Source organism: Culex pipiens, chromosome 2 (genome assembly GCF_016801865.2).
Source record: "Culex pipiens pallens isolate TS chromosome 2, TS_CPP_V2, whole genome shotgun sequence".
NCBI lineage: Eukaryota > Metazoa > Arthropoda > Insecta > Diptera > Culicidae > Culex > Culex pipiens.
In genome coordinates, this window is record NC_068938.1 from 125369830 (window position 1) to 125383742 (window position 13913).

Sequence of the window (13913 nt, forward strand, 5' to 3'; positions counted from 1 at the left end):
CATCATTGTTTGTTTATTTTTATGAAGAGCAAAAGAACTGATAAACGTCGGATTTCCTAACCTCTTCAATTGCTTACAAACTTGATTTTCTAGTCAATACACAACAATTTGCTACCGATAAGACATCGAAGCAACGTGCGCCAGGATGATCACATCCGCTGAACTGAAGTTGTTTTGCATCAATAGAAACAAGAACAAATTGTTTACAAAACAAAAGCCCCTGGAACGGTAATCATAGCCTACTAGAAGAGTGCGCGCCAAGCATTTCACAGGACGTGGACGAGTCACTCCCATCGCGTATCAAGCTGTCATAACTCACTCACTCTGTAGCTTGGAATCGGGAGTCTGCACCCAGAGGATTCGCGGAATGTGCACCAGACATGCGGTCTACATCGGGAGCACATTACAGTAGAAGCCTGATGGTTTGACATGTTTACGTCTGCCATTCTGGTAGCATTGAATCACGTCAAAGTGTCGAACGATCGCGGCTTCACCGTACCGCCATCAAGCTGACTCAAAACCACGGACTTTTTACGCCGTAACTTGCTACAAACCGGAGCATACAGAACGGTTATCGCAATAAATTCTTTATCTCAAAACTTGTACCGATCGGCCGGTTTGAGCTAGCTCTCTTCGCTTGCAAGATCTTGTAGAGAGAGCGCGATCTTTAATTTATGATCGGTTCAGCAAAATGTGCTCCCCATCTGTTGGGAATTTGCTTCATTAAACTTTTTTGTGGACGATTTCTGATCATTCTTGATTTGAAGATGATTCAGGAGATTTTGCTTGTAATATTTTAAATGAAACAAACAAAACTGATTAAAAAACTTCATCGAGGAAAGAATTGACGCGACGTGACAAAAACTATGCATGTATTGGTGCAATTGCTGCACATTTTGACAGCTTCAGCGCTGTTTGTTTCCAAACATCACGTGACATTCATTGTTAGACATTTCTCGTTTGGGTGTACCATTTGTTGGGTTTCTTTCTTGTTAAAAACCGCATGATTTATTACTATGATGATTATTAGGACAAAAACAGAGACTCCAGTTCTTTTCCACCACATTCCTGCCCAGTTATGATCAAAAAAGACTTCGCACAACTATTCAACCAGGGTTATGACTTGCCTACAAATCCATTATAGTTTTCCCTGGGTACAAACCAAAAAAGAAACCACACCGCGCGCGAGTTCACAGTGGCAGTTGCCCTGAATTCATGCCTCCGGGTTTTATGCTCGAAGGTGATTTATGAACGTTTTGTACCCTGGAACAGCTTCCAAGATCGGAGGGCTTTTTTTTTCCTTCTGTGGACCAAAATAATTGCGGTCCTGCGGTGGAATGCACACACGCGAGCTCTTGCGTTCACCGCGGTCGGTTCTATGTTTTGCATAATGTGGTCACCTCGAACCGGTTCCCCAATGGTCGGCGCGCGGTGTCCCGTTCAAGGCTGCGGGGTCTCCGGCTGTCTCTGCTGTACGCGGAGTTGGGAGTCTTCTAAGGGAGCAGATAACAAGAAGTTTACTCACATATCGTCGCCGTCGTGCATTTTGGGCCAAATTGAGTTAAGAACGCCATTTCGTCCAGCTCTCAATGCCTCACCTTTTGACCTTCACAGATTCCCAAAATTCGATTTAAATCCTGAAATATTCAATAAAAACCGAGAAAACTCACTTTTCAATTGAAAGAAATTTCAATCTTATCGCAATTCAATAGCAATCTTGACACAGTCTGAAAATTAATGTAAGTGCGACAATTGGCCAAAGGGATTTTAGGTCAGAACGCGTTTGACACAAGTACGAGCTCGACTACCGTAAACGTTGTCAATTATAACTCGGGACTCCAGCAACCAAATTAAAAATAAACTTCGAGGCAATGGTCAACCAAACAAAACGGATTTGTTATTGTTTACATTGCTTGCACTCGTTTTTGTTTATTCAAGGTCAAACATTGAAACACGTTTTTCTCGGAACGTCAAAAAGCGACGTACGACTGCGTCGATACGAGGAAAGTCAAATTGATTGAAAATCCTCAAAAATTGTTTGGAAATCCTGAAAAAATAATGAAAAGTGCAGAGATTGGCTACGACGATTTGGTGAGGTTTGATGTATCTTATAGGCAGATAATGTAAACAAGACAAAAGGTGTCATAAATCTTTTATTTGGGTGTATCCTATCATCAAACAATGCATTTTAGCTTATCACCATATCTCCAACGACGTCTGACGTGTAATCCACTGGAGAGTCTTGCCCCTCCTTTATCAATGAACTAGACCAATGCGCCATTTCGACCGAATCAAGCCTCTGACTCACGCTGATAAAAATCACCTTTTACGAGCCACTTGATCTAAAAGTAGCTGCTTCGTACTGTTGTTTGGGCTTGCCCGATTTCGCAGAAGTTCGCAAATACCCAAGAAATACGCCGACTCACGCGCTTTTATAGAGTTTCAATCTTAGACCAAACCTCCAATTAAGAACCTAACCTATGAGAAATTAATTAAGGCTTGATCACCTTCCAGCCGTCATCCTCAAAGTTCTCACTGTATAATTTGGCCATATGACTTGTAGCCGAATTCTTCCACAAACCGGATGCTGGCACCGAGTTCCGGTCCAGGTCCCCTAACATTCAGAGGGAGGAAGTTGCGGCAAGTCTCTAAGCGGGTCGTCGCACAGAGCAAGGGACTTTGAAAGAATTCCCTTTCCTGTCATTTACACTTCCGAAGTTCTCCGGCGGACTGCGGGGAACAATGAAAGAGAACAAACCATTGAGATTCTTGCTTGGTCATGGTTTCGGGTTTTTTTCCCTGTATAGGTCACTCTCGACTCAATTGAAGGAGGGAATTACGGCTGCGTTGCACGAATTCCACATAAAAAAAAGGTTGGTTTGTATGCGAGTGATGAGATTTACGATCATCATCGACCAACGAAATGATTCAAACACATCATAATGGTCATGCCAGTGATGAAAGTGCGGTTATTAGTGATGTTTCAGCGTTTCAAGTCACACGTTCGGTGTGGTACCTCCACGTGACTAATCGAACACCAGCAACCAATCATAAACTATGGGGTAGAGACGGTATGAGCTGACCAAGCGTTTTCGGTTGAGCAGTAGGTCCGGCGGTTATGAGATAATCGACGTATGACGAAGAATTAATTACGACTAAAGCGGATTTTCTCACGCGGCTTCGGTAGGTTACCCATTGGTTGACCCCGCGATCGTGTGTGATGTCAGAACGGATCATTCAGTGAAGGCCTTGAAGTTTGTTCTGTACCACTAAGCCTAGGGAACTCTTAGATCACTATAGCAGCTATTTGTAGAGAGATAAATGCAGAGAAAACCATTTAAAACATAGTTTTTTAAGGTTCTCGTTTATGCGGGATAAGTGTTTGCGAATAATTCAATAATGGAAGCCGGCTACGAAACTATGAGAAAGTTTAATTGCAAGTAGCAAGGCTGTTGAGCTGGGTTCAGAGACGGAGTCGATGAATTCAGGTTGATTTAACATTCTGGATTCGGGGTCGGAGTTGGAGTCGTCAAATTCTGTGAACCCGGCGTTCTAAGTTGGAGTCAGAGTCGCGTTCACGACCACCCAGTATCAAAATGGTACTTTTTCCATCTCAACAAACCTCAAACAAAAAGCCCCAGCTCCATTTCCCAACCCACAAACAGCAGTTACATAAACAGTTACAACCTAATCCAGCTAAATTACAAGCCAGAGCAAGCAATCAGTCTGACTCCAGCCGTCAACGACAGGTTCATTTGGCTCAATTTCATGCAAAGTGGCTGTGGTAAATCGCTCGCGACGCTCTTGCAAGCCCGCGGAATCGCTCCGAAATCAATTACCTCTTCAAAACGAACCCAAATGACAACTCCAGCTCCCAATCCACGAGCAGACCTTCGAACGGGGTGTGTTGTTTTCACGCGGAATTCGAAATGGATTGATCGCGGATAGATTGGATTAGTTTCGTTTCCAGCAGCGAAAAGTGCTGAACACAGATCACATTGCGAACGTGGTCGGTGGTCAGTTCTGGCGGTGGACATTGTAGAATGGGACAAAGAATCCGTTCAACTCGACATGTCGAGTCGATCATTGAAATTGCTGGCATTCCAGCGTCCACAATGGAGTTGAGTCATTATAAGCGATTGATTTAAATTTTCAAACCCCCGTCGAAGCGACGACCAATTTGCTCGACATTCCGGTCGCCACCAGCTTGGGACACTGAAACTTTCTTATTCAATCAAATGCATTCGCGTTCCCTCCTCCCTCAATCAATCAATGTCCAGAGCGTGCAGCAAATCGAAAGGGAACGAGTTGTGCTGTAATTGTGCAACCCGCGGTCTCCTCAATCACCTGTTTGAAACGGGTCGTCTCAGCGCTCAAGTCTCGGTCGGAAACCGGTTCAATTCGAAACAAGACCTGAAACACGGCTTTTCTAGTTGGTGCTTGCAGTGATAACTGGAGTGAAATATCATGACTTCTTGGAGTTATGTAAGAAAATACACCAAATTTAAATATAAAACATAGCGTTATTTTGTCCTTTTCACAACATCGCAGCAGGGAAGGCACGTCGATGAATTAGTAAAAAAAAGTCTTGAAAAGACAATTAAATTTTTACTAGTACATTCAAACCTTGATGATTTGACGCCAACTGTTGTCCAACGAACGGTGTCACTTTTTAGTTTGACAACCCTTTTACATGGGGTTCACACACACTACCAAACGTCTGTTTTGATAGTGTGCGTGAGCACCGTGTAAAAAGTGACAGTTCGTCACGTTTTGGGCTATTGCATATTCTGAAAGTACCCCTAATAAGCTACCTCTCCGCTTGTCTGCCTGTGTGGATCAATCGGACCGCGCACTGGACTCACAATCCAGAGGTCGCTGGTTCGAATCCCGAGGCGGACGCAAAAAAATTCTAAGTGTAAATATAGGTTTTCGGTGCTCCCCGTGCCATACCTTCACACTTAGGAGACCCGGGAGGCGGAGTCTTGTCGCAAAAAGAACGATACACACCTGTGGAACCGTTGACGAAACCGCAAGGTTTAAAGGCCACATTATAAGGTGTTACGTCGATTCCGTTTTTTCGTCACGTTTGACTTTGACAAACCAACGGGGTCCAAACTAAAAAAGTGTCAAACGAAAAAGTGACCAACCACCGGGGGTTGAGAGTATTTGTAAAGGGTCACTGTCTACAAAGCTTGGCATTCTTGACCCACTCTCAACTGTCGTAATATTGCTAATATAATTGATAATTGAGAACATAAAAAACTCAATGTGCGAGAAAACAAACAAAAATCTTGTGCTCATTCGATTCACAACAAATCATGAGTGAATCAAGCCATCAGCTTGCTTTGATCGATTGTTGATTGTGGAACGAGCAAACAGTGAGCGCTCTCACGTGAGTTTATCAAATGAGAGTCTTTCAAAACAAAGCTAATCTGATCCGAATCGTAGCTAATTGTTGCTCACTCGTGAAAAAGGAGAACTCGACGGCAACATTTCAAAAGACATCATGTACATTTTGATAATTTTTGGGCTATTGCATATTCTGAAAGTACCCCTAATAAGCTACCTCTCCGCTAAAAATTAGCAAAAGTTACTTCAGTAAAGTCTGTTTAATAATGATTTTAAATAAAGTAAAATAAACAAAATATCTGGCATCAGCAGTGCTTGTTTACAAAGCCCTGTCAATCTGTCAAATAAAAGACTACATGAACCCCGTGACGAAAAAAAAGCATCATGAAAAAGAAGCCATGTACATTCAACGAAGAAAAACGAATCATAACAAAGCTTCCCTTCCAATGACATCAGGGTGATATGGACGTTTGTGATTTAAAAAGAAGTTATGTTTGTTTTTCTTAAATATATTTAATGACGGAAATAATGTTTTATTGAATATGGATGATCAAGTATCAATAAAAGCAACGTTTTTCATCGTTTGTTATCATTAGAACATCTTCTTTTGCTTTTATATTAAAATGGGAATTGAAAAATGATGCTCAACATTCAAATGCGTTTTTCTCAAAACGCACGGTTTGTACATGATGCTTTTTGAAATGTTGGCGTCGAACTGAGGGTTTCCAACGTGCTTGCCGTGACCACCGTGACGTGAAATTTTCAACTTTTACCGTGAAATATCACAATCTGTGATAACAATCACTCTGCGATGGCGCTCCAGTTGATTTGACCAGACAGTAATCACTAGCAAGATAAAAGTTTTGTTGAATTTGAGTCTGGTTATTTCGTTTTACTTCATCAACCAGCTGCTGTGTCTTTGACTATTAATTTACTAGCTTTAAAAAACTATAAATCGTGGACAATCGCCATCGCCAAACTATGAGAAAAACTGCGATTGGCCAAAAAGTTAATCCAGATTTTTATGCGAAGATGGCGTTCGAATTGTGAACGCCCGAAATGTCAAAATCACGTAGTGGTACCAACATTACGAAAAAGTGTGCCATGGCATGACAGCCATACTTTTTTTCTAATGTTGGTGCTACTGCGTGATTTTGACAATTCGGGCGTTCACAATTCGAACGCCATCTTCGCTTAAAAACCTGGATACAGTACACTGAAAGCCCGACCATGGTAGTTTTGAGAAAATTTGCTAAAAATGCTGCTTATTAAATTAACTGTGGCTTTTTGGTGAAAGTAAACGCAAATATGGTAAAATGTACCATGCTTCCACAAAATTGCATGGTAGCTAATACGAAATCATTATCATTCTCTCCATAATCGAGGGTTAAAATTACCATACCGCTCTCGACATAGTAAAACTGACTGCGTTAATCAGTCAATCCAAGCACGGAATGTTTTTAGCAAAAATACGTCGGTGCGTGTTCTCAATTTAACCCTACAATATGGTAGCAACTACCATGGTTGGGTTTTCAGTGTAGGCTTATAGTCCTTGAAATTACCTGACCTACGGGAGTATGGGTGTTGGAGGCTGTTGCAAAAAGATATTAAGGTTTTAAAAAAATCAATTTTTAACAATAATTTGCAAAAGCTATGAGAAAAATTCATGCCGATCCTGGATGTCTATGGCCCATTTTGAAGTGCTTCAAAAGACCTTTCAAATGCATCTACGAGAGTTGGAATTGATGAAGTTTTACGGAAATGCGAGCAATTTTAAGATTTTTTAGGTTTTTTGGACCTTAAACTTTGAAGCCCGTTTTACCCCACTTCCCTTTGTCGTAGAGGGCTCATATTTGGCATGAGTTCATCTCATGTATAGACAAACAAACGCTGAAATTTTCATCCAAATCGGAGCACCTCGATACGACCTATTACACATTGATGAAAAACTCGCTCTTAAGCCCTATCTAATGTGTAACTTAGCCCAAAGAGGAAATGCGAGTACAGTTAGAAAGAGTTTTACGGCCCAAACTAAAAACAAAGCCCAATAAACTTCCAAGCACTCGAACCTAATCATCCGGACGCGTGCTTCCAACACCTGGCTCGAAAATTATCGTTAAAACATTTATCGAAAAGCCACTCAACTTGTATACCAAATCAACGTGACGTGACTTTATACCGCCACGCCGTGCCTACTACCTGTAACGAACAACAAAGCCAATTTTCCACTCGACAGAGCCGATCATCGTATAGTTGGCGCTTCTGGTGTTGTCGTGTGATGTCTGGTCGCCATGCTCGGATGAGCAATGGCGGCCAACCATATCCCATGTCCTGCGAGTCGACGGTTGTGTTTTTTATTCGCACGCTTGCAAACTCTCAACACGCGAACGCCGGGCGTCAATAAAATTTATGACTTTCCGAGCGGAGAGAGAGCCTACTTCGATTAGGTCGAACACGGCACCCCGGTTCAACGACACACCTTTCTCGGGTGAGGAGCCTTCCGTTGGAAGGAGGTGCAATGTTGATGCATCTTGGTTACCTCAATGTTTATTGACATTGATCTGCTTTGATTCAAAAAGCATCCAAGGTCAATCAACATAAAGGTAACGTGAAATATCGAAGACTTAACATGTTGCAGAGTTGTCCGTTCAACTAGTGAAATGACCCTCCTGGTTGGAGGTTCCCCACGTAAAACGACACAAACGCGCGATAGCGCGTGAAAGTCAAGGCCTACTCACCGGAATGGACCGCACTGTCCTCGTCCTTGTCGGAGTCCTTGCAGCGCAGGAACAGGTCGCGCACCATTTCGTCGGCCTTTTCGCGCTCGGCGCGAACGAACTTTTCCAGCCGGCCAAAGTCCAGCTCTTTGACGAGGATTTTCAGGTGTTCGGCGCTTTGGTCGACGCACTTGGAGGTGAGGGACTTGAGCAGGGAGTTGCTGCGGGACAGTTTGGTGGAGTGTGTCCGCCGGATGAAGGAGAGGGATTTCTTGGGGGACAGGGCGGAGTGGGGGGAGGGGGTACAGGTTGGATCTCCGGAGTGGGAGGAGCTGTTGAGGACGCCGAGATCGGACGAGTAGTTGAGGGAGATCTTGGGGGTTGACTTGAGCAGGAAGGAACTTTTGGGCGGGAACGTGTTGGCGGGGGACATGTTCTGGGGCAGGGTTTTGGACTTTTCCTTGGCGGCGGGGGAAGGCACGAGGGATGGCTTCTCCGGCAGGTTGAGGATGTTGTTCCGACTGCGGGACTTCATGAGCCGGATCGGCGTCGAGGTGTTGCTTTGCTTCTGCTGATGGCACGCGGTTTCGTCGTCGTCGATGTTGACGCTGGCATTTAGAACAATGCCGTATCGTTTGAGTTTGTTTTCCCGCTCGCTGCTGACGAGCAGGTTGTTCGAGGAGTTGAGCGAATCGTCCAAGCTCCACTCGAAACTGCAGGCACTGAGATCGGGGTTGTAGATGCGCTCCAGCGAGCGCTTGGTGTAGTCCGGTTCTACCCGGACTGGGGTGGCCGGTGGACCATCCTCTTCGCCCTCGAGGGCGGCTTCGTGGCAGGAGTTGTTCAGCGGCACGTAGAACGTGGACCTCCGTCGCGAGGACTCGGTCGACGCAAAAGATGTGTCAGCGGCTTGCAGCATGTTGCACACTTAATCCACTAGGTGGCACTCTTTCTTTGTTGGCGTAAATGTCGATAAACAAACAAGGTTTACGAACTGATAACACTTGGCGAACTCTTGGTCAGCTTATCTGACCTCCATTGTCGGCTACTGGCTCACTCACTTCAGGCAACAGCTATGGAGAAAGATTCCGTTGATCAGCGCGCGTGCAAAGTATCAAACGATCCCTAGGTCTAAAATTAGCGTCACGCGATCGTAAACGCATAAATCTCACTTTACAATTTAACAACTTTTAAGGTTTCCCTGGTACCAATCAACCCGAAAATAAACGATCCAGCGAGAAAGACAATACACACATCTTTCTCGAATGGTAAACAAAGGCAAGGAGGGGACCACACGATCCTAATGAGGGACATTCCCTGATTTTGGGAATCCAGATGTTTTCCATACTGTGTCAGTTACGTCGGTTGGGCAATCATCCTCACGTTTTGTATTGTTTGTGAAAAGTAAACAAACACGGAACCGCTTGGGAACGCCTCGTAGAAACGATCATTACTGGCACGATCGCGTTAACGATCAGTCACAGCGACACACGGTTAAGGTTCGACCAGCTGGCATGCGTGCCTGCGGGATTTGGGGCCAATGTCTTCACACGAGCACAACATTGCTGTTCCACTAATTACGAGCTGTGACCTTATGGCGATCGACTGTCAAACGATTCGTTTGTTTTGGAAAGATTCTACCTTGAAGAAGTAATTTCAGGCGACTTTTCATTAAATTTTCCAGAAATACAGACAAAATCGATGAAATTAATTTAAGTTTCGTCGTTCAAACCACATCTACTCGCCTCGTGGACATCTCCCGATGTAACTGAACCTATACCAAGGGAGATGACAAAGTGACGTCACTCCCGGTGGAATGCACGCCACGAATTCCACCTGAAGATCGTGACCTACGTGAGATGATTCATCACGTGGCGTTGGTACAACATGATCTTCAGGGAATTCAACCAAGTCGCCAGCATCGACTGGACTCACACTTCTTTTCCAGCAGAAAAAAACGGGATGAGTAATAAAGTGGTAGCCGACCAAAAACCCATGACGAGTCCGCTTTTTATGATCCAACGCCGCGCCGCAGTGTAAACAAATCTTTCGACCACATGTTGGGATGCAGTTGGGAAGAAACTTGGCAAAACACACAAGTGGAAACATTTTGGGCAACCCAGTGATAATGGAACGAGCTGGCGCCAACTGCATTACGCAAGGTTCTTTTAAGGCTGGTGTTGGTTTTCGGGGTGCGTTCCTACTGATCAGATAAGCGCCGGTTGTGGAACTTTCTTCCCTTTTTAAGGTTTGGATTCTTGTTCCTGAGTGATGGTCTTCACACTGAAGAGGATTCCTCGAAAGGATCTATTGGTACATTTCCGTGCTTGAAGGCTTCAACGAGAAGGAATTTTGATTTGTTGTGCAAAAAAACTGGTGATTCGAGAGTAATATCCTCTTGATGACACCATCAACCTCCCAATTTAAATTGAGATCATTTTACTCTCACTGATGTGGGTGAACCAGACGAAAGGGAAAAGTGTCTTTGTCATTCAGTAGCAAAAATATTTTTGGAGTCAATACTTTTTGATCTTGAAATTAAAATTCTAGATCTTAAAACTTCAAAAGTTCTACAAAAACTCCAGGGTCGTAAAAGTCGTCCCCTATTCCACATTTATAATTACGTCCCACTAGGGCACAAGCTATTGCGTTTCACAAACAAAACTCATCACGTTTAGCTGTGCGCGGCGCGATAAGATCTTTGAAACATTAAACGAACCAAAAAAAAAGCTGGTGCCCGACCTCTCGGCGAGGGGCAACACTCAATCTCAATTAGAAGGGGCCCGTCCCCGGTTCTTAAAAAACCCGAAACGGAAACGAGTGCTTAACTTGCGCGCAAAATAATCGCAGTTTGGGTACTGTTTCAAACTGTGTCCGTCCTCCCGCTAGCTTCCCCGAAATCCGCACAGAGAAGATCGCGATAGCATTCAGCTGGCAGTAGGCTGATCCTTTGAGCAATGCGTGCTGGCTGGCAACAATGGCGTCCCTCGCCTACTGCGATTAGGTTGTGTCGCGTGCAAGCTGAACGCACACATGCCGTTGACGTTGTGCTCTTTTGACGTAAGCGCCCTTGCGTTGACGTTTCGAGAGGCGTTGACCTTGAAAACAACAATGGGGAATCTCTGATCAATGTGTCACATTTTGTCTAGGGCTACAGAATCGAATCTTTGGAGATGGAGATACCAGATTCTAAATAAGAATTGACTTGTTTCCAAAAACTTTGTGTAAAGGCCACGTTTGGAGTCAGCGTCTGTAGATCCAGGTTCTTTTGAGGAGCTGAAGTCCAAAAATACTCAAGATCTGAAGATAATGAATAAGTTAAAATCAACCTAGCAGCCCAAAATGTAAACAATAACAAGGCTACTGTGACAAGTTGAAAATCTTTTAGTTTTCAAGACTTCAAAAACACTTGTGACAATATTGCACAGCCGCAACATGTAGGTAATCCGCAAATTACCGGGCACACTACGACCTGACACATGCGCTCGGGGGGAAGCAGACGTCACCACGTCGACGTCGTCGCCAACTCCCGGCATTCTGCGATGAGGAATGAGTTTAATTTAGATGCAGATGCGCTGATAAGCTGACAACTAAACAAACAGTGAAGCTAGTCGTCGTCGTCGCCGTTTCCTGAACCGCGTCGCGTCTCAATAGCGAACTATGTTTTGTTATCCAGCAAAATTTCGTTGATCCAAGCAGCCACTTCTGAATGCGCAGCGGCGCACACTTGGATGTGCCTCTCTTGGGCGACCCCCGTCGTCGATTACCCACTTTGCCAAGTGAATGCACATTCTTCCATTAGCCTACTACGACGACGGCTACGACTACAACAACAGCAGCGGGGAACAGTGATTGTCGATGCGATGACGACGACGACGTTGAAGACGTGGAAGAAGAGGCCAGCCAAGAAAAAGGTCTTTCAAGTGCCGTAATTGTGCGCAATAACGTAAACGACATAAAGGTCTGACCGACTCAGCGTGTTTGATTGTGTTTTATTTTTTCGAGGGAGAATGCCACATCCCGGGAGTCTTCAAGTTGAGTACGCGTACGTTTAATGTGCTCTAAAAAGCACTACTAGGCGCTGAACTGCGCGATGATCTGTTCCAGGAATCGGCAAAGGGAGCGGCCGTCAACTCAAGGGACACCAAACTGAGATAGCTTAGCACAGTTCTTCTCTGTTTCCACTCTGTGTCATGTTCTGTGGATTCTTCTTGAACTACACAGCAGAGAGGACATCAACGCGATCGTTTATGCCTCCTCTTCTCCCTTAGCTCTGGCCTCGACAGATCAGGTCAGGCCTGGCACATGAGACCAAACGACTAAGTCAGCTTGGAAAGAAGGAGAACACTCTGAGCTGATCAACGCACGACGCAGCAGAACCACCACCGTCGAGTCTCGGGAGAAGAGAAGTTGTTGGTGTTGTTGTTGTTGCTTCTCGTTAGTTGATAGAGTTGATTGGTACGAAAAAACCGGATCCACGACGAGCTGTTGCTTGGAATTCCTTTGATACTTTGCTTCGCGCGGATATTCTTGTGTTCTGTGTTCACTATCTTGGCGTATTTGCTTCTCGTACACTCTTTGTACAGCATTAAAGGCACTTCTTTTCATTAACACGTTCGATTTTCTTCCATTAATGGCTTTTCCTCTTTTGTACTAGATGGCTGTATTCTCTTCCACTAATTAAATTCTTTACACTTCTCTGCTTACTCACTGAGCTCAATCACAGCTAACTCACACAAACCTCTAGAACCGGTAACCCTCCGATATATTTTCCGCCGTTTTCCCCCCGAAACAAACCAAAAACACACTTCCAAAAAGTGATAATTGATAATGATCGTACCGTACCGTAGTAGAAAGGGGGAGTAAAACGCACAATACCGAAAAGCACGAAAACAGCTTAAAACATCCGTCAGTAATTTTACACAAATAAAAAAAAGAAAAGAAAAAAAATATACGCGCAATTCGAAAAACCGAAAAACTGAACGACGGACGGTGACGACGATGTGCCTCTCTAGCGCATTCTCCAGCTCGACTGGCACAACATTCTCCGCTCTCCGGTGCCGAGACCGACCGACCTGTTTGCTTCTGCTGCTTTTGATATGGTGTGCAGGGTACAATACCATTACACGTGGGTTTGGCATGGTTTGCGTGTGAGATTGGGATGTCGATGATCAGGGAAAAGGGGTGCGTCGATGGAAAGGTTTGTAACAGTAATCTTAAGATCGAAATTTATTCTTAAATTATGAAGCAGGCAAATATACTTATAAGAGTAAAGTTTTGAAAAGCATGTGTTTAACAATTTTGCGGTAAAACGCGACTCCCTATATTAATCCAACTTGTCAAACCTCGTTTTACGAATTCGTTGAATGTTGCAAATCAAACACAAATTGTAATTTGAAAGGTAGTTTAGTTGATCAAACAAAAATCAAATGAATACTAGTCTGAATAGGGACAATTGTGTTTAATGCACATAAACGCTTGAAATGTATGTCTGTGTCTGTTATATCCGAAACTAATAAAAAATGTCTAAACATTGCGCAATAACACGGCTTAATTTTTTTATTCTAAATCACTTCAAAAGATAGTTCTAGTCAAGTCAAACAACTGTTCTGAAGGCACCATTTGGTAAGGACGTCAAATAAAGGAGGAAACCAAATGTGGACAAAGTATGGCCCACGGGCCAAATGTGGGCAGCGGGCAGATTTTGTGTGGCCCACTGTCTTATTTTAAATATTTGAATGAAATGAGTTTTTTTTTTAAATTTTATTCATTATTGTTATTGCTCGTTTTTTCTAATATATTTTTTTTTATAAAAAAAAACCATTGGGAATTATAAAAAAAACT

General features: G+C 43.8%; 1 protein-coding gene across 4 annotated transcripts in view; it reads right to left on the minus strand.

The window, feature by feature from the left end:
• The window catches only part of LOC120415003 (ras GTPase-activating protein raskol), a 38130-nt gene extending 25085 nt beyond the window's left edge, over positions 1 to 13045 (minus strand). The window contains exons 1-2 of one of the 4 annotated variants that reach the window (XM_039576362.2): positions 12915 to 13045; positions 8091 to 9142 (exon numbers count right to left, since the gene is read on the minus strand). In XM_039576362.2, coding sequence (XP_039432296.1) covers positions 8091 to 8988 — 898 coding nt within the window. In that variant the 5' untranslated portion in view covers positions 8989 to 9142; positions 12915 to 13045. Of the gene's footprint in view, positions 1 to 8090; positions 9143 to 12780 lie in introns of all 4 variants that reach the window. The other 3 variants (XM_039576363.2, XM_039576360.2, XM_039576361.2) reach the window with 3 other exon arrangements.
• Positions 13046 to 13913: the final 868 nt, after the last annotated feature.